This window comes from Centruroides vittatus, unplaced genomic scaffold (genome assembly GCF_030686945.1).
Source record: "Centruroides vittatus isolate TY-2023 unplaced genomic scaffold, ASM3068694v2 contig_900, whole genome shotgun sequence".
NCBI classification, from domain to species: domain Eukaryota; kingdom Metazoa; phylum Arthropoda; class Arachnida; order Scorpiones; family Buthidae; genus Centruroides; species Centruroides vittatus.
The window spans coordinates 1093906-1114807 of NW_027122591.1; the positions used below are offsets into that span (position 1 = coordinate 1093906).

The 20902-nt window shown below is 31.3% G+C and overlaps 3 protein-coding genes across 3 annotated transcripts; 1 reads left to right on the plus strand and 2 right to left on the minus strand.

The window, feature by feature from the left end:
* The first annotated feature begins 3993 nt into the window (after positions 1-3993).
* Positions 3994-5524, plus strand: LOC136984061 (uncharacterized). The gene is made up of 4 exons (XM_067280987.1): positions 3994-4129; positions 4902-5081; positions 5164-5274; positions 5350-5524. The coding sequence occupies exons 1-4, from the start codon at positions 4073-4075 to the stop codon at positions 5434-5436; spliced, it is 435 nt and encodes a 144-aa protein (XP_067137088.1). The 5' UTR covers positions 3994-4072; the 3' UTR covers positions 5437-5524.
* Positions 5525-7770: 2246 nt separating this feature from the next.
* Positions 7771-11689, minus strand: RpL12 (ribosomal protein L12). The gene is made up of 5 exons (XM_067280881.1): positions 11531-11689; positions 11116-11189; positions 8172-8352; positions 7884-8083; positions 7771-7806 (listed from the first exon to the last, which is right to left on the minus strand). The coding sequence occupies exons 1-5, from the start codon at positions 11565-11567 to the stop codon at positions 7801-7803; spliced, it is 498 nt and encodes a 165-aa protein (XP_067136982.1). The 5' UTR covers positions 11568-11689; the 3' UTR covers positions 7771-7800.
* Positions 11690-14815: 3126 nt separating this feature from the next.
* On the minus strand, positions 14816-20704 carry LOC136984065 (ribonuclease kappa-B-like). Its single transcript, XM_067280992.1, has 3 exons — positions 20541-20704; positions 16586-16748; positions 14816-15468 (listed from the first exon to the last, which is right to left on the minus strand). Exons 1-3 carry the CDS (start codon positions 20616-20618, stop codon positions 15407-15409), a joined length of 303 nt encoding a protein of 100 aa, XP_067137093.1. The 5' UTR covers positions 20619-20704; the 3' UTR covers positions 14816-15406.
* Positions 20705-20902: the final 198 nt, after the last annotated feature.

Sequence of the window (20902 nt, forward strand, 5' to 3'; positions counted from 1 at the left end):
ACTTTTTGGACCGCGACCCCCCCCTTATGCACTAAAAAATTTCAAAGGACCCCCAAAGAATAAGTGTGTGTCAAAAAACATCCCGGAGGAAGGGGGTTAGGCTGGTATTTAAATATTTATATTATGTTTATTATTTATATGTGCAATTTATATAAGTAAAAATTATTTTATATATTTTTTATTTCTATTATTTTTAAACATGAATCCATAGTAAATTTATAAAATATTCGAAAAAATTGATCTGGCATCAATTTTTCAGCGACCCCCCCAAATATATTTCACGACCCCCACTTTGAGAATCACTGATCTAGATGATTACAGAACAAAAAATTTCAAAAATTATTTAAAATTATTATTTCTATATATATTGAGAAATGAAAATTTTAGATAAACTTTAATATATACAGTCGAGTACAGGTATAACTAGACACTGTCTGTTAAGTAATCAGTTTTCTGTGGTCTCGGCCGACTTACATAGGCATTAATGTTAAAAAAAAACTCTGGTTTACTCGACACCATTTAACTCGTCACCCCTGGATAAATCGACATACTTTTGCTGTCCTCCACACACTTTTTTTTTCTCAGGAGGGGAGTCGACTTATTAAGGCATTTTTATTAATATGTATATATTAACCTTTTATGTATTTTTGTATATAAAACAACAACAGATAAACAAAAAGAAAATATACAATCTATATCAACATCACAGCAGAATCCGATTTTGCATTTTCTCACCTCGTGTTATTTGTAGCACGTTTCCTATTTCTGTTAGAAATGAGTATCCGAAAGCTAACAATGCTTATGCTGAAGGAAAATACGAACTTGTGTCTGAATTTGAATGTAAGAAAACTTTGCAAGCCGAATTTGCAAAACAAAAAAACCTTCAAGAACAACATTGGTGGGAATTCTGAAGAAAACAGAGGAAATTGGGAAACTTTTTCTTGGATTTTCGTCATGGCTGTCTCAAATGCCAGAGAAAGTTGCCATACAAAGATGTCAAAGATGCTCTGGTACATTGGCTAAAGCAGATTCGTTCATCGAATCTTCCTGTTTCAGGACCGATACTGAAACAAAAGGCAATGGAAATTGCTGGGGTACTTGGAGTAGAAACCAACTTTAGTGCCAGTGATGGATGGTCAGAGAGGTACTGGTACATTGCACTACTGTATTTTCCTAATTGTAGTTTTGTGGTTTTTTTTCAGCTTTAGTCATCTTATCGGATAACTCGACACATTTCCACTTGCCCTTGGGGTGTAGACTTATGCAGAGTTGACTATATATATTAATGTAGAATAGAATCTCTATGGTAATTGTCTTCAAACTATTGATAACATTAAGGGTAAGTGTAGTGAAAAATCTAGTTTTATTAACTCTGACATTTTAAAAACACAAGTTAAAAAAATAGAATAATAATAAATCTTTTAAGTTATAATTATCAGTTATTATAATGGTAATTCATCCAGTCTATAATTGAAATAACAAATGCTAGCAATTCAAACTACGGTACTGCAAGCAAATTGCAGTTAAAGCAATAAATGCTTAATGTTTAAAGCACTAGTGTTTTCTATAAGAACCGATTAGTCCTAAGCAATGCTTGCCTTGTAAAATACCTTTTATTTCATAAATTGTTTTTCTATAGCTGTAGATACATTTTGAGATCATCTCTGCTATGGTTGGTAAATAGTCATAAATAACAGGATAATCCCAATTAAGAGGTTCCACGTCTAAAGCGAAACTGTTAATACACTACCTTTTTATGAATTACAGCACAAGAAAACTTTTAAAAGATATCAAAAACAAATCATTTTTAATACATGTTGTTATTTAACTTCAATGTGAGACAAACTTTTTATATTAAAATATAACTATAATAACACATAATTTTATTCGTATTATACGTATTAGCTGTATAATAAATGATTTTAAAAATTGTTCTTTACACCTTAATGAATTTAATTATATATAAAAAGAGACTTACAGTTAAAACTAATATACTGTTCCACATAAACCTTTTGTATTTGTAATTTTTAATCCAAAATGTCTGGCTGCCGTTTTATCCAAGATAGCACTGGTCCACATTGCCTCGGATAATCAAGATTCTACTGTAATATTTTTATGTAACTATGTAAAAAAGGCCAATTTCCTACTTTAAATATCGTAGTTAAATAATAATTTTAAGCGCTAGATGTGAATACAATAAGGTTCTCACCTTATTTGATTGCTAATTCATAAGTAGTATAGAAATACGACACAACACAATAGTATAAATGAAAAATTTAATTAGGAAAAATATCTTTGGAAAACTTCCTAGTTTTTCCATTTTCCTTTGCAGATACCAGGACCCTTTCTCTCCCTTCTGGGCATGCCACTGATTTTAATAACAAACAGTTGATTGTTAAGTAGATCACGACGGTTGAATAAATGGTAGAGATTGCTGGGTGGCCGAGCAGTTGGTGTCAGCCTAGAAGTCTGAGGGTTCCAGGAATTAATCTGAACGGGTCAAAAACCTTAGGAATTTTCGGACCGGTTCATCCCAGATATTCGAGCTTTCGTCCCTCATCACTCAACTGCTCCATTATGGACTTGGCCAAGTCACAATAGATTTGAAAAAGGCCCTCTGCCTACAGAGCAAAAAAGAACCTAAAATAAGAGGATTCTACTTTTATTTCAGTTTATAACATTTTGTTAACAATGAGCAGCAAATTGAAAGTTTGAAGAATTTCTTAAGAAACCAGTTCACTTGATTTTATGCTTGTTGATTTTTTTTAAAACTAAAATTAAATTCATTTAAGGAAAGTTTATGCTCTATTAGACTAGACTTATTATTATTAGAGTTTTGTTATGGCGTGTTGGAACCGGCTCGAGGGAGCCGGTTGTTAAAATTCTTCAATAATGGATAGATAGTAAAAAATAAACAGTGTTTTACATATTAATTACAAGCAATGACATTTATTAGATAAATACACTTGACTCTACGAAGAATTAACTTCACCGTGGAAGGAAGGTGAAAATTAGATCGATAAAATAAAGTTTTGAAATTCAAACTAAATATAAATGATTTCAGAGCTGTTGTAGATAACACTGGAGAGGGGAAAATGCATCAGTTCCTGAAACAATAAAAAAAGCTAGAAAAATAATCGATGTCCTAGCAATTAATAGCGCAGACTCAGTTTCGGTTCAATGAATGTATTATGTACAGTACAGTACAGTACAAAAATAATTGTTGAACAAATATCTGAATTTATGACAGCCAATTTACTAGGAAAAGATTGGGACGCTTTAACTTTTATAAAATCGTGGCTAAATACAAACCATAGATTGGCCACACACTAGAATACACTATAAATCGGAAAAGAATTTGGAACTTCTGTTTTTGTTTTTTTGTTTTTTTTCTATTAACTCCTTCCTCCCGCTCTTTTCCGCGTCGCGAAACCTGCAGTCCGATCGTCCGGTTAAAAATTTACCAACAAACACTCGACCCAGATTTAAACCCGAATCCCCGGAGTGAGTCTGACGTCTTTACCGACTCGGACGTACAGTACAGTACTAACAATAGCAAATTCGAAAATTTATTTCAAATTTTACACGTTAACGTGTAGAAAAATCAAAAACATATTCTATTTTTAATTTCACAAGGAAATAATGATTTAAAACCTGGATAGTGTTGAATAAAGTGGATGTGTCAATAGTTCCAGGTTTTAAATCATCATTTCCTTGTGAAATTAAAAATAGAAGTTAAAACAAAATAAATAAAGTGTATTATAATGAATGTGTTTTTTTTTTAAATCTGTTTTCAGTACAATTAATCGTTATGTCTTAAATATGATATATAGAATTATAATTTAATGGTGAAAGAAGAAATGCTTTTCATTAAATTATTAACGTGTTGCTTATTAAATAATTATTGCATATGCTAAAATTCAATATCATCAACAAGTTAATGCATTATATTTTTAAAAAAGTGACGTTGGCGTTACGAATATTTTGAAATTAATTTATTCGATTCACGTCATTTGTTCCAGAGCGCGTAATGTAATTCTTTTTTCTGTTCAGAGAAAATCGAAAATTAAAAATGGGTAAAGAAAATTTTCTTAAAACTCCGTATGGAATATTCAGATCTATGGAACTGGTTAGTATCAGTTGTGATTACAGTAATTATTTTCTATACAAAATTTACAATTAATGTTTATTACATGTTCGTTTCTTGCTTACTTTTCGCATATAGAATTTTAATTTTCAAATTAAATTTTGGAGATAAATCTAAATATTGAAATGCTTTGGAATAATTGTTTCGGCTCCTTCGCCTGTAGGCACTAAGAGCCTTTTTTTTTTAACAGCCCGTCGTGGGCACAATGGAGTGATGGGATTGAGGGAAGGATATATACGAGAAGACTACCCATGAAAATTCCTGAAGTTGCTCTCCCGAATTCGATTTCAGGTCTCCTGGACCTGCGGGCTGAATCATCCGGCTACTTTTGAATTATTATAATTCCAATTTTCAATTTATTAAATCGATAGACAATTCAAATTGTCTTAACAGAATTTGATTTGGGGTTTTTATTCTGTCATTTCTTTAAGAGTCTGTTGGGTTTTGTTCTTAAATCAAACTTCTATAGCAACTTCTTGTAAGGTACAAATATACATAACCCCCAATTGTGCAATATACGTAACTGTTATTCTCGAATCCTTACGGGCAACATCAGGAATTTTTCTTGGCCTGTCCAAAATATGTCAGGCCCCATCCCCTACCACCCGGCCGCCCCATTATAGGCCTGGCCGAACTCAGGACGAGTATGATTAAAAAAAAAAAAAAAGGTCCTCTTAGCGCACAAAGGGCAAACAGAAAAAAATGGAAAAAAAAGAGATATTCTTGTCTTCATTACTTTAAAAATATTCTGTAGACATTCGCAATTGGTGGTGCTGTTTCAACTGAAGAAACAAAATATTGTGGTGATACATTCCAGATCCGATTCTTTGAATTTGTTTGCATTTCTAGTTTGATATATATTGCAATATTTTTTATAATTTTATTCTTTCGCCTCTACGAACGACTTCAGAAATATTTTAAGATACCAATTTTCGTAAGTATATTCCTAAATAATACAGTATATAAAAGAAGAGGGTACTTACATAAGAGTTATAGTCGCATTTCTATCTTTACAGTTACTTGTAAGCGATCTGATATTTACAGTACTGTATGCAGTATCCAGTGCTTTTATAATTATTAACATAATTATATGTCCAGAATTAACTGCAGCGAGAAGTGTTACGTCTGTAAGTTGTTATATAAATTAAATTATTTTTTGGTATATTTTTAATTTAGTAATTTAATTAATGCATATTTTACAGGTACTCGGAATATTGAATGTTGTATTTTTCTTCTTCTCCACTGCAAGTGATTTTCGTTGGGTTAAATCTGATATTCCGCCATTTTGAACAGTTTATAATGCATCAAAACTGTCTAATTTACATGTAAATCTGTAAAACAAAATCTTGAGTGCTTACTCTTAGTTTTTAAAATATGCGTTTTTCTGCTTTGTTACAATAATTTTAATATATTTATAATTATTATATTAAAATATATTTTTAAAAAGTTAAAAAATGCTTTTATTTGTAATGTTTTTCGATTGGGAGTGGGGCCATCAGTGGTGGATCAAGCAATCGGGGCCCCAAGCACAACATAGTATTTAGAACAAGGAGTCTCAAAACTAAAGTAATGCTAGCAAACCAATTTTTTAAATTTAAAAAAATAATCATTAATCGTTTCTTAAAAATAAATCTCTAAATATCTACATGAAGATTGTATCTGTGCCTGAGGTTCGCAATGTTAAATAATGTTCAAATTCCACCATTCCTAAGTCTTCAAATCCCTTTCCATCTTCGTAATCTTTTTTGAGAATTAAAAAACGCGTCTTTTTTTTTTTACAAGAGTTCAGGAATTTCACTCATCTAATCCCCACATATTATATACAGTAGAGAACCGAAAATCGTAATCAATTGGGGACTGGAGTTGTTCAGATTAGTGATTTGTTCCGATTACCGATTAGGCACGAATAAATACATTAACCTGTCCGATGTTCAAATTTTTCTCCGTTGCGTGTCGCTTCGTGTTGAATTTTCGTCGATTTTAAGCCTAACGAAAATTTTTATAATAATAATCGAGGCTATCGTATCGTTAAAAATTATTTCTGCATTTTGTACAAACAAAATAAATATATTAGAAGTAAATTTAGTATCAAAAGCGTTCGATTCAGCACGACAATCCGACTGAAAATCGTTCCGATTACCAGCGATTCCGATTAACGAGTCTCTACTGTAAATGTAAAATACAGTAAGACACCACTTAACGCAGGGGATGCGTTCCTAGACGACAAATCGTTAATCGAAACAGCATTTTAAGACCGAGTAAATACGAAAAGGGGACACGCGACCAAAATAAATTGTTATGCAAATTAATATAAAAACATGTTAAACAACACACAAACGTTCATTTTTTGTGATGTGGAAGGATAAATCAGTTAATTCTTGTCAAGCGAAGTCGATATTGCCTGTAGCATCCATGCTGTTACATTCCAAAATTGCACCAAACACTAGATTTAAGTACAGCGCTACGACGAATTACCTTATGGCGATTGGGAATATAATATATACGAATCAATGAAATGCCGCAATACCTCTAATCGGCGTAAATTTTGAGCTTTTTAGGCTTCGAGCAGACCGCGTTATTTCGAATCAGCGTTAAGCGGGGTCTTACTGTATATTGTAAAAAATTGCATAATTTTATATAAAATTTAAACGTGGGATAGTAAATAGTTATTAATCACTTAAAATATACTTTATTATAATTAGATTTTTATGCAGTGATTATCAAAATAACTTTTTTGGTTTTTTGATTACAATATTATGAATTTTGTGTAGGTTTTGACACGAAATGATTTGAATTCAATACTTTGTATTACTACTTCCGGAAATAAAATTAGAATTAAACACCCGTGCCTTTAATTCTGCGTTGCATATAACATTAATTTCTGTAAAAAAAATATATGAAGTCTGAATTATGTTCAATAATTGCTTATTTTCTCGAGCAATGGCTTATAACAATTTTTTTACTTTCCAAAGTTTCTCGTAATGTTTAAATACGAATTTCGGCACTAGACATTTATAACGATGTCGTCTACAGAAATTTAATCTGATACTCATAAATTCCATCACCTAATTTAGTTTTCAGCTATAGGCTGATCTCAAAACAGTAATAGTATTAACAGATAAGGAGTCTACTCGATATTGTTAAAGGAAAAGTATGATGTACAGTACAGGGGCAAGACACTACTAATTTGAAGTGGAGAGCATGTATTTTAAATTAAATATGAATAAAACTTGCAGTCCAGTCACAATATATAATTCATTTTGATATATTTTCTTTCAAACTCCTCTTTTTCTGAGTTCAGAATATGTAAATACTAGATAAAAAGGTATTTTAATTAATTAAAGCCTACGGAATGTTAGATATAACATCACTAACATATCTGATGAATTTCAAACCAAAACAATTGTTTGTTGCTATATTTCATTTCATAGACATTTTAAATATTTTCTGGGAAAATTCACCCAACAACTTTTGTACTATAATTCATGGAAAAACAGATACCAATGTTATAACAGATAATGTAATGATAAAACTCTTCTCTGAAAACTATTTGAATTGTATCAAAAGGTGTAAAAAAAATAAAGAAAATTAAATACTAAATGATAAAAATAAAGAGACACTAATTCAAAATGTCATTTTATTTTATTCAAACTTTACTCCTGAAAATAAAAAAAATACACATTAATAAATTAGAGTTGAGTTGAATACACTAAACACATGGTAATAGTATACTCACTTCTGGAACTTCGAGCTCCTTGGCTTTGATTTTCTCAATAAGATCGTGAGGATGGCTACCATCTATCGTGCATCCGACGGACTGGCAGGTACCCAAGATTTCCTTCACCGTGCCGGCCAGATCTTTGGCCATGGAACGTGGTCTCATAGTACGAGCAATGGTAACGATGTCGTCAAAAGCAAGATTTCCATTGTGTTTTACTGCAAGATAAATTTTATCCACATTTTAGAATATTTTGTTACATGGTATATGTTACAAACCACACATGATAAAAGCCATTGTGCATACCATGTTTAACTTTCTTTCTGTCTCTTGGAGGTTCCTTCAGAGCTCTGATGATGAGTGAAGCAGCACTAGGAACAACTTCGATCTGAGCTTGTCTGTTCTGAATAATCAACTTGACTGTGATTTTCAAACCTTTCCAATCTGCAGTGGCCTTGGCAATGTCATCTCCAACTTTTTTTGGTGACTAAGTAGAAAACATTTCAATTTTAAGTACAAAATTAAGTACAATTGAATCAATAATAAAAAAAAAATCGGATGCCCTCAGATCTCATAATCTTCAATCAATGGGACACATCCGTTACTAGCCATTACTAATGCCGCCACAAAAAGTGAGGAAACGGATAAATAGATTGAGACAAAGATGTAAAAGTGGGGAAATTAGGATTAGAGTGAAGCAGCACTTTCACAGTGTTCACGGTCTCCCTCAAGATTTAGTTGTAATCATTGGGCATCAAAATATTTAATTTATGTACATTCATTAATAATAGGTGAAAAAACTAAGTTATATTGATGTAACTATCTTCAAATACAGGTAAACTTCACTTAAATGAATTCTTTTCTTGGAAATATTTCATTAACCTTTGCAATAGCAAGGTATTTTCTTTTGCATAAACTACCAACAAAGGGGAGGGAGCATTTTGTGACCATCTTTGAAAAATAACTATAGTCTGTATTTTTTGCATGAAATAATGTCAGACTGAATGATAAACATTTTTGCAGCCAAGAACATATATTTACTTACCAATTTAAATCAAAATACAAACAATACTATTAGTGTATTCCTAAAAAATTGCTCTGTCAGTACATCAATGAGCAAACCAACAATGTTAATAAATGCAGTTAACTAATAGTGACTCATAAGCACTCTCAATAAGAAACAACAGCCTAAAAACAATCATTTACAATACTACCAGCTGAGAGCATATGTTTAAACATTACTTGTATCTTGTACAAAGGGAATACTTTGCAAAGAAACTGCAACATTCAAATCACACAATCATAAAGAATATACTTAAGCTCACAGTATTTCACAAAGCAAAAATATTTTGGGCCGATGCCCGAAACACGCGATGTAAAAACGCTCCAACCAAATAAAAGATGAAAATTTGCCAAGTGTTTTAAATCTACTGTCACTGCATTGTGTCTTCACAAGAATTGTAAGTGAAGCATTTTTTCGTAATAAATAAAGTTTGGTAACTTTTTAACAACCCTTGTATTCATGACGAAAGGGAACAAGGACGCAACAGAAGACATTGTTGAACGAGTTCACCAAGTGATTAGAAAAAAAAATGGTTTACCATAAGTGAGTTGTGTGTGAAATTTCCTGAAGTTTCAAGATCATCTGTTTATGGGATCGTAACAGACCACCTACACTACAAAAAAACCATGTGCTCGATGGACTTCAAAGATGTCTGATGACCACAAAAGTTTCCGAATGGCAGCAGCGCTGACATTGCTCACCCATTATAAGACTTGGATTTAATATGCCACTCCTGAAACTAAACAACAGTCATGACAATGGATGCACTCAATCTTGCCAAACAACCTTCAACAACAGGAAGGTTATAACTATTGTGTTTTGGGACCAAAAAGATGTGTTACATGTTAAGTTTTTGGAATTGGGGACTACGATCGACGAGGCTGTTTATTGTAAGACTTTACGACAACTGTGGAGAGCCATTCAGAACAAAAGAACAGACATGCTGACTTCTGGAATTCTTCTGATTCACAACAATGTCTGACCTCACAGTGCTGCTGTAACCTGACAGCTTCTTCAACAATTTCAATGCAAACTTTTTGAACACCCAGCATATAGTCCTGATATAACACCAAGTGATTTCCACCTCTTTCCCGAACTGAAAAAAGAGCTAGGAGGGCAGAGGTTCAAAACTAATGATGTTTCATGAAGAGGAGATTCATGGAATATCATTAGTCTTCAAAACAATGTTAAAGCCCATCAAGTCACTGGCAGCAACGTTCCATGAAGAGGAGATTGGAAAGCTTGTCCACAGATATGACAAAATGCCTCAATCTTCATGGCTATTATGTTAAAAAGTAACCTAACTTTTGGTAATAAATTCATTTTGTTATTTACACTTGTCTTTCTTTTATGGACCATCGAAGGTTAAAACAAAAACCACCCCTGTATTTTAGTACAGTAAAACAATATCAATTTATTCCACAGACAGAACAGAGACAACCTTAATTTTTCATTTTCATCGCACAAAATGTAGATAAATTGCCTAAAAGTAAATTCTACCCAAATTTATAATTAACACTAAATAACATTAAGTCCTCATCTTAGATGCTTGTAACAATACATTAAATATAAATGTTCAAATATAAGAATACGTGCAAGACTTAAGGTAAAATTTTATCTATGTGCACAGTCATGGTGGCAGTCATGACTGTTTGTGCTCCTGATGGACTCCTCCTGGAGGGGAGCCGTCGACTGTTTAACGTCACTAGTTATTAATGTGTTCAAGAACTACCATGAATCAATAACTAGTGGCATTAAACAATCAGTGGCCTGCTGGCGGCTCCCCTCTGGGAGGAGTCCATCGGGAGCATCACAGTGCACATAGGTAAAATTCTACCATAAAAATTTCAGAAACTCATCAATTTTGATTAAAAAAACCACATAAAATTTTTCAGAAATGTGTTAAAAATCAGGATTATATTTAAAATTGATCATTTTACAGAATTTGTGAGATTTTACCTGTATTTCCAAATTATAAAATTGCTTAACTTCCTACATGTTACTGTATAATCAATGAAAACGTGACAATTATTCCTGTTTCACATTTCATTGTTTCAACATAACAGTATTTCATGTAGATACGTGTAAAATTGAAAACAACTTTACATTTAACTATAATACCGAAACAAAGAATACATTACTATGGCTAACGAGAAACTCATTGTTATTAAAACTTGAAACACTTACCAATCCTAAAGGACCGACTTTGGGTGCAAGAGATGACGTGGCACCAACTTCTCCACCCACTACTCTCAAATAAACTAAATAATGGGTTAAAAATTTATTAATATTTTGTATAAATTATATTCTGTACGAAAAATTGCATATTTGTAATAATTACAAATACAATTATTATTATTCATAAAAATAACATAGCGTAAATGTACCACGTGGTAAGGTAATTTTCTAGAAGATTAACGTATAAAAGCAATAAACGTTATATATAACAGATATTATTATAAATTAGTTTTAAAAACAAACAAAATTGGCCATTATTTACAAAAGCTAACATTTTCTTACCGAATTTCCGAGTAATGGATTATGGCGGCTCCATTCTTCTTCATAATAACGAGTTATTTATATAGTTTAAAACCTAACTTACCGATTTTAGTTTCGGTTGGATCAAATTTTGGTGGCATTTTAAAGATGAAAATGGATTGCAGTTGATAGTGTTGGATGAGTCTTGTTAGACACGACCAAAAGAGTTGCACCCCAACTGCTACTTACGTAAGCGGGACGCACAATGCGCATTTACTCTCGCTACCGTATGTCGATAATTCGTTATAGCACAAAAGTAGCCAATGTCTAAAAATAATTTATAATTTTTTTAAAAATACCTTTTCAATAACAATAAATAATTTTATAATTAAAAAATATACATTTCGAATATTAAAATGAGTAAAATCTTTTGTATTATAAGAAATTCAATTTCAGAAATATAATTTTTGTAACGTTTAATATGAAAATGAGAAATTTTAATTATTTTTATTTATTTTATTTTACTTCTTTAAACAATAATTTCTCTCCTCAAAAATAAAACATAAAGATATTTAGTTTCTAAATAATTAGAATAAAAACAAAGTTTAAACAGAATAAAATACCTACAATACAAAGGTCACTCTCGATATTATTTAGAAATTAATTAAAATTGATCCCTCTCGATAATAATAAGAATAACACGTATAAAAAATTACAAAAAATGTGGCAAGAATAATACACGATAAATTTTTTAAAAACAAAATTTAATTCTGAAAGCATTATGTTAGAAACTTTTTTCATATCTCTTAAAATTTCGGCCAGGACCGAAATAGGGGTGGGTCGAGTGGTGCCTGACAAATCTGAATCAAATCATTCACAAAAATTTTCGATCGAACTTAAAAGTCAATTCCCAGATCGATAGATTGTGCATTATCCTATCGTACATTAGGCCACCATCCTTCACCACCCGGCCGTCCGGGTGGTGAAGGATTGTGGGCCTGGTCGAACCCATAATGGGCTTGCCATAAGAGGCCTTCTTAGTGTCCACAGGGCGGAGAGAAAAAATTATATCGACACACAAATAATTTTAATGAGTAATTCTGATTAAAACCTGAAGAGCTATCATCATCTACCCAGTGATTCTACGGCCGGATGGCCGAGCGGTCAAGGTGGCAGCCTACCGCTCTGGGGGACCCGGGATCGAATCCGAACGGGTCGAATAATCTCCAGGAATTTTTCGGGGGGTGGTCCGTTCGGATATGTCGGGCCCCGTCCCTCACCACCCGGTCGCCCCATTGTGGGCCTGGCCGAACCCAAATGGGCTTTCTAAAAGAGGCCCTCTTAGTGCCCACGGGGTGGAAAGAGTTAAAAAAAACCCAGTGATTCTAACCTTTTTTTCATGGTACACTTTAAAAATTTTGCGGCACACACGGTTACTTCGGTAAGTACCGCAGGACAACCGGTGACGTCATAACAGTGATTTTTAAACGCAGTTGGTTATTTAGGTCACGTTTTATAGATAGTTACCGGTAACACTGGTTACAATTTCCAAACACGCCATAGGTAGGTAGAACTAATTGAACTACTTGTCTGATGTCGCTTATGTATAGGTATTTGCAGTGGCGGCACACTTCGAAAATCACAGTGGTCGTGGATCACTGATCTACGCCATTAAAAGTAATTATACGCAACAAGCGATATAAATTTGTTTAAACCAAACGATAAACTATTTTTATTTTGAAATGATCTATCCGAAGTTTGGATTGCAAACTTTACTCTATTAATTAAAAATAACGAATGATGTACTGTACAACAAATGAACTAGATCAAAAAGTACAACAATCCCTTGATTAACGCGGTTAATTAAAATACGGTATCTATGTTAAGTAAGACAACTGGTAGAGCCACGTAAATTAAAACTTCTGCCGCGTAGGTATAAAGGGATTGCCACAATTAATTTCATCCATTAATCAAATCCCGCGTTATGAAAAACTGTGTTAAGCAAGAGATACTTATCTATTTTGTTCCTTTTTTTTTTATTCTTTTTGCCCGACGGCACTAAAACGACTTTTTCTTCAGGGCCCAAAATACCTTTGTTCCGGCCACAATGAGAGCAATCACAAGGGACAGAGCCCAAACTATAGAGGACAAATCACCCTATGAAAAATTATAATATAAAGGACCTACATTTGAATTTAAGTTGTCAGAATGGCAGTCAGGTATTTTTGCTGCCTGAATTAGCTAGATGTTCCAGTAGCTAAAAGTAGCCTTTAAAAAAAATTTCTGAGTGCAAATTGCCATAATCTCGAAATTATTTTTGAATTGATATTCAAGTCTTTTAACACGTGGTTGTGTTTCCCTCTAACTTTCCATTTTGTTTGATCAGCTAATCATATACAATATACTACATTATTGGGCTGCAATATGAAAAAACTGTAGACCTATAAATTTCTATTGTCCTCCGTGCCTCTGTCTTTCCTTAATCTCAAGAATGGAATAAGATAGATGAAATCAGAGACCAAATATGGAAACCTTAGGAGCAGGAGGCTCGATTGACTACATATGAACTTCTGGTTTGTACTGGAAGTCATGTTATTTCAATTCAAAACTTTTCCTCTGAAAGCAGTTAATAGATGATCGGTATGACTCTATTGTTTAAAAAAGTATGATGTACTGTACAGAGGCAAGATATTACTAATTTGAGGTTTTAGGCCCTTTACCACTCTGAGAGCACAAAAAGGCCAGTCACTAATTTGAGATGGAAAGCATATATTTGGAATGAAATAAATTTAAAATTACAGCCCGGCATTGTGACAATCTCACAATGAATGATCGCTCATTAATGATTTATATTACGGTATAGAGATACTTTCTACAAGCGACAGAAATTGCACTTCTCATTCTTTTTTCATTTTAACCACTTGTCATCTTTAACTGCAGCAAAGACTGTAAAGTAAGAAATTGTATTGTGAGCAAATAAATGTTAATTGTTTTGACTAACATTTAAAGTACTGGTTAAGATCAATAACAATAACTGATGATAACTATGTCAATTACACATTAAAGCTGATATTGTGAAAAGACAGCTACTTACCTGATGAGAATAACAACCAAAGTTTGGTTACAATAAGAAAAGCTTTTATATTGTATTTTATCTTATATTTACATGCTAATTTTGATAACATTAAAAAAATGATAACAATATCCATAATTACAATAGTTATAGTCTACTGCATTTATTGATAAAATACAATATAGACCTATTTGAAAAAATAAATCTGATTATTGCCAATTCATTAGACAAGGTTAAAAACATTTGAATGAACTAGTTCAGTATCCAAAATATTTAAATATTACTGATTATTATAAATTAAGATGTTAAATACTTAAAAATTAAAAAGACATAAAACAAATTTCAACTCTGTTTATTATTCATATAACATCTTTCTGAAACCCAATATAAACATTTCACACTAATATTTATACATATATTACACACAATTTAATATCCATCTATTAATGTCTGCTTATGAATAATTTAGTAATTGTTTTTTTTTTCTATGAGTTTAAAATAGGAAATGAATTTCCTAGATTATTTCAAAATTATCTGGAAATTTAAATCAATGAATTCCATACAAAAATCTCATGCTAATTTATAATAATAATATAGTTATTATAGAGGTTAGGAGTGCTTAAAATTTATATTCTAAAGCTAATATTTAGAAATGTACAGTTTATATTTATGTCATGATAACAAATTCAATGAAAACATATAACATGAGTAACTAAACAACATATCTTTAATTAATAATAAATATAACTCGTATTTTTGAAAAATCTTTTGATTTTTCTATTTATGGCTCTTTTAAACAGTTTAATTTCTTATTTGGTATCATTTATTCACAGAATTTGAATATAAATGAACAATTAACAATATAGAGTAAATTATATTCATAAAATTCTTGGAATGATAAATTAAATTGAATTGACCAGATGATTTTTAAATGGAATAACTTGCTTGACGATTCATGAAGTATTGATGTACAGATACAGCCAAAGAAACTGCAAAAAAAAATAAAAATAGAAGTTATTATTAATGAAAAATCAAATTTAAACTTAATTTTATCAATTTGCTTAATAAATGTTTATTTGTAAAAATCAACAAATTAATTTAAAAAAGTACATAAACATAATATACAATACACACACAAACACACAAATGAGCAATTATTTATTGTAACGTCGTCACAATGCAGGGCTGCAACTTTTAATCATATTTTTAATTTATTTAATTTAAAATACTGTATATGCTCTCCACTTTAAATTAGTAGTGGTTTGTCCTTGTAAATCATCCTTTTCCTTTAACAAAAGAGTCGTGACAATCATCTATTAACTGCTTCCAGGGGATAAGTTTTGAATCGAAACAACGTGACTTCTGGTGCAAACTGGAAGTTCATATATAGTTAATCGGGGCCGCCTGCTCCTAAGGTTTCCACATCTAATCTCAGCTTTCATCTAGCTCTGTTCTTGAGATTAAGGAAAGACAGACAGATGGACAGAAAACAGTGAGAATTTATAAGTCTACAATTTTTTCAAATTGCAGCCCAACATATTTATCATAATTAAAGTACTCCAATACTATTTTACCATCTAAATGCAATGAAATCTAGTATGGTAAAATTTTAGGCCCTCTAGTATCTACACAGCAGTGTTGAAAAATGAAAAAGTTACAAACAATTTATCAATTCATTGTCATTTCTTAAACAATTTTAAAAGTATGATATTTGCTTTAACTAGAGATATTAGAAAAACTGATTTTAGAGATTCTTGTTCTCAAGGTTTAAGTGTTTGGGAATCCTGTTTAGATAGTTGGGAAAGATTAAGTAAATGAAATTTCTATTTTATTAAAGTTTTGAACCTATTAGTTTTATTTATTTTCATTATAACTTTTTAACATTGTCATTTTCACTATACTTTATTATAACAAAATTTCATTTTAACAAGTGTATTTTCATGATTCCACACTTTCATTACACTCATATTTTACTGTAATCACTTTATATTTTTAAATTTAAAATTAAAAAAAAATTCAAACTTTTTTATTTTTCAAAACACTCTTTTAAAATAATTAATAAATATAACTATTCTTAAAACTTTTATAGTACAACAATAAACTTACTTATATATAGACAGGCAGCTACCCAACAATTATATGCAGCTTGTTTATAAAGGTTATCAGCATTTAGTAGTAATTCATTTCGTGTGGTATGGTTTTTTTCGTCAATAGCCAAATCTTCAACAAAAGCTACACTTTTACAATACAGAAATATTCCCATAAGCACCTGAAATTGTTAGACATATTATATTTAATATTATGTATATTTTGACATTTTCTTCTTTTTAACAAAGTACAATAAAAGTTTTTTTCAAAGATTTTATCACTGCAAGATATATTTGTATTTTATTAGATTTGTAGCTTGTAGGTCATGTCAACACAAATAAAAATCTAGAAGAAACCAGAGGTGGATTCAGGCATGGTCTTTATTGGCTCCATTTCAATCAAAGGGACCCCATCACAGTCAAAAAATAAAAACAATTTAAATTAAAAATTTAAGTAAACAGTAAATTATACAAAATTTTTTTTGTACTTAGATAAAGTTTAAATAGTTGGTTTGCAACTCTAGTGGATTTTAATAAAATATCAAATATCAATGTTGTAAATGACAGTAAATAGTAAATATGACTCTCTTCTCTCACTTCTGTTGGTAGTCAGTAAAATCAAAATATGCTTTTCCACTTGTCAATTACGTAAACGATGTGGCAAGTCTTGCTCCTATCAAGCATGTTCGCTTAGCATAGCTCTCACCATTTGACATTTGAGGTTATGTATAGTACAGTGTAGTTAAATATTAAATAGTCATTTGTTTGGCAAAGTGTACTGTTCAGGTGCTTCATTTCTTCACTGGTACATCTTGGCAAAGTTTCCTAAACACTAAATAAATATAAGTTAAATCACGCTCCAAAAATCTTTTGTCAGCATGTGCATTTCTTCAAAATAAGCCATAATAAAAGTAACAGGACACCATTTATTTGAAGTAAGCGATAGGCATTAGTAAACAGTGTAAGCTATAAGCTTACATACTTGACAATAACAACTAATCTAATATGGTGGCAGATTGTTTTTTACATTTTTTTAAAATTTCTTTTCACATTAAATAAATACCTAAAAAAGTGTCTGGTAAAAAATATAAAAACAGAGCTGAAAAACAAAAATACAATTAAATAGAGAAAAATAAAGAAGTATATGTGCCAAAATTTCAAACTTTTTATATTGGAAAATAAAAATGAGAATCTAAACGATATAGATGCAGTAATAAGTGAAAAAGAGAATAACTTAACTGAAGAGAAACAGTAAAAACAACAAAATGTATATAACAATAACAAAGAATTACTAAAACTAAAACCACAACCAAGAACCTCTAAAATCAATGTTGACGTTGACAGACATTCAGTACGAGACAAATATATAAGACCTAGATGATGACCAGCTCTCTGAAGTCTGTGCTGTTTTGCAAGAAAAGAGTGATAAAGAGGTAGAAGAGGATTCTGAAAATGCACAGTTGCTTCCTAAATATGTTGATGTAGGTTTATGGCCTACACAGCTAAATGATAATTTTATTAATCACTGTCTCTCACATGAAATGACTCATTTCTGAAATAAAGATCCAAAAAAACATATATCAAGTTTCAATAAGTAATTATAAAAAATGGTCAATTACTGGAAAGATCTCGGTTGTGCAATTCTACCAGTATGAAAATTGTTTTTTGTCTAAAATCCCTTTTCAATACATAACTGGATTCTCTGACTTGAAACATATAGGACCTTGTTTAGAAAGTCATGAAAATTCTAATGAACGTAATAAATTGTTGTTAGTATGGTTAACATATAAAGTCTGTTGTTGACAGGCAGTTGCAGGAGCAACTAAGACAGGATACAGAATATTACCCACAATGTCCTAAAATGTGTTATTGCAGTGATGAAATATTTAAGTGTAAGGGGCTTAGCATTTAAAGGTCATGAGGAAATATTTGGCTCTCTGCACAATGATAATTTCATGGGGACTCTGGAATTACTAGTAGAGTTTGATCCATTCAAATGCAAACATATCAAACAATGAGAATTGCAACCAAAGCTTTTCACTTTGTACTAATCAAAAACAGTTTACAAAATAATGAATTACCACATCTACTTGACTTAAATACTGGTTAACTTAATACACACTCACTTCGTTTAACCTTAATATCCGGTACTTCTTGATCGTCCAAACGAACGTTTTCGTCCTCTCCGAGGACTGCCTCAGGTTATTCGAACAAAAGAATACATTAGAGCAGGATTCCAATTTTTTGAATTAATTTCTCGAGAAACTTTCAAAATATTTTGAAAGTTTCTCGAGAAATTAATTCAAAAAATTGGAATCCTGCTCTAATGTATTCTTTTGTTCGAATAACCTGAGGCAGTCCTCGGAGAGGACGAAAACGTTCGTTTGGACGATCAAGAAGTACCGGATATTAAGGTTAAACGAAGTGAGTGTGAAATAATGAATAATAGAGATTATGAGAAAACAAGTAATAAGAAGAATTATAGCTGAAATAAATAGTGATGGACCAACTAGCTAATACTGTAGTATGATATTGTTTTGAGGGAAAAGTGTATGAAAGATGCGTATCTTTCATCAAAATTAGTTATCTTCATTAAATTCCTTACTAGAATTTCTAAAAAAAAATAAACAGCCACTGGATAATTGTAGAGGACAGTCTTTTGACAATGCTAAAAATAAGTTTGGCCAATACAATGGTGTGCAAGCACATCTCAAACAAACAAATAAATGCACTGATTATGTGCCATGCACTGTGCATTTCCTAAATCTACTTGGTGGAGAAGCAGTTAAGAAAGTTTTCATGATAGAAACCATTTGAGCTAAAATATTATAATCTAAATATTTCATTTTTTAAAACATTAATTAAATTTTAAAAGTACATTACTTTTTAAAAGTATTGTTCAATTTTAAGGATTCTTAATAAAAATTTTTAATGTGTTGTTTAGTTTGTTCACTTATTGAATCTATCAACCAATGAGGATGGAACCTTTCACTACACTAAAAATATATTTTCATATAGACCTAGTTAACTAAATATTGGCTATTCATGAATATTTTGCATCCCTTCCAGTACAGTGTTTTTCAGAAAACATTTCATTTATCCATTAGCAGACAGCATTACCAATAACCTATTAGTTACTGTGACTAAGGAGATAAACAATTTGACATATTGTTTCTATTAAGTTAACAAAACTGGAATATGCGAGGGTATAAAAATACTCAAAGGGTGTGACTATGCTGATGTAAGCGAGCGAGAACATGTGGCGAAAAGAGGCAAGACGCAATAAATATCAAACCCAGTCAGATATGTGCGAGAACCAGAAATTTTCTCTCGAATGCAAGATTTCTTGCTTCTCACTTGTGCACAGTTTTCCTTTGCGAGAACTATATCGCTCACAACCTCTCACTCACTACTATATTCGCATCTGCATAGTTGCACCCTTATTCCTCTTAGGTTAATGTTACCTTAGGTAGCCAAGATGACGGCTCGTCTCTGATTCCAGCAAGGAAACAGTGGGACGCACGTTCTAACCTAACTTAACCTATTCTAATAATTTGGTTGCTAATAATTATGGTAATTTATTAGAACAGGTTAGGTTAGGTTAGAAATTGCGTCCCACTGTTTCCTTGCTGGAATCAGAGACGAGCAGCCATCTTGGCTACCTAAGGTAACATTAACCAAAAAGAAAGTCTTTTCGTCAATACATTAAGTATAAAATGTACTGTACAGTACCAGAAAATTTAAAAATGTCGCATATTTAGTCTATCATTTAATGAAGGACGGTTTCTACACTAACATGAAGCTCAATCATCTATTCATTTCTGTATAATTTGTAATTCAATCATAAGCGATATAACTAAATTACTTAAGATTGTATTTCATTTGTAAATCATATTATATTATGTTTTTAATCATTTCAAATAATTTTTAGGTTAAGTTCTTTAACTTTCTTATTGAAATTTGAAATGACTTACCAACATTATTATTCCCCAGATGCTTAAAACTGAACAACAGACAGATAATTTCGGTCCGCATATTCTAAACAGAGCCATATTTTGTTATATTTTTTGAAATGCAATAGATTACGAAAATTTTATTATAAAAGAGCCGATATACACAGAAGCACCTGACTTTAAAGCGCCACCTAACGTATTTAATATATATTTTATATATTTGTTTATATTTATTTTTAAATTGCTTTAATCTAAGTTATTTCTGTCAATTCTGTAATGATTAATAAGGAATCAACTCTAATACATGCTTTACGAAAATAAAAATAATTAATTTTTTTATTTTTTGACTTTCTCTGCCATGGTTCATCTACGCCCGCAATGTG

Excerpts from the sequence above, each read along its gene's own strand:
- LOC136984061 (XM_067280987.1), top strand. The coding sequence starts at position 4,073 with ATGGGTAAAGAAAATTTTCTTAAAACTCCGTATGGAATATTCAGATCT. Across the intron at positions 4,130-4,901 it reads TATTCAGATCTATGGAACTG|ACATTCGCAATTGGTGGTGC; the intron begins GTTAGTATCAGT and ends AATATTCTGTAG. Across the intron at positions 5,082-5,163 it reads ATTTTAAGATACCAATTTTC|TTACTTGTAAGCGATCTGAT; the intron begins GTAAGTATATTC and ends CTATCTTTACAG.
- LOC136984065 (XM_067280992.1), bottom strand. The coding sequence starts at position 20,618 with ATGGCTCTGTTTAGAATATGCGGACCGAAATTATCTGTCTGTTGTTCA. Across the intron at positions 16,749-20,540 it reads TCTGGGGAATAATAATGTTG|GTGCTTATGGGAATATTTCT; the intron begins GTAAGTCATTTC and ends TAACAATTTCAG. Across the intron at positions 15,469-16,585 it reads AGCTGCCTGTCTATATATAA|TTTCTTTGGCTGTATCTGTA; the intron begins GTAAGTTTATTG and ends TTTTTTTTGCAG.
- RpL12 (XM_067280881.1), bottom strand. The coding sequence starts at position 11,567 with ATGCCACCAAAATTTGATCCAACCGAAACTAAAATCG. Across the intron at positions 11,190-11,530 it reads TCCAACCGAAACTAAAATCG|TTTATTTGAGAGTAGTGGGT; the intron begins GTAAGTTAGGTT and ends CCCATTATTTAG. Across the intron at positions 8,084-8,171 it reads CAGAAAGAAAGTTAAACATG|TAAAACACAATGGAAATCTT; the intron begins GTATGCACAATG and ends TTTATCTTGCAG.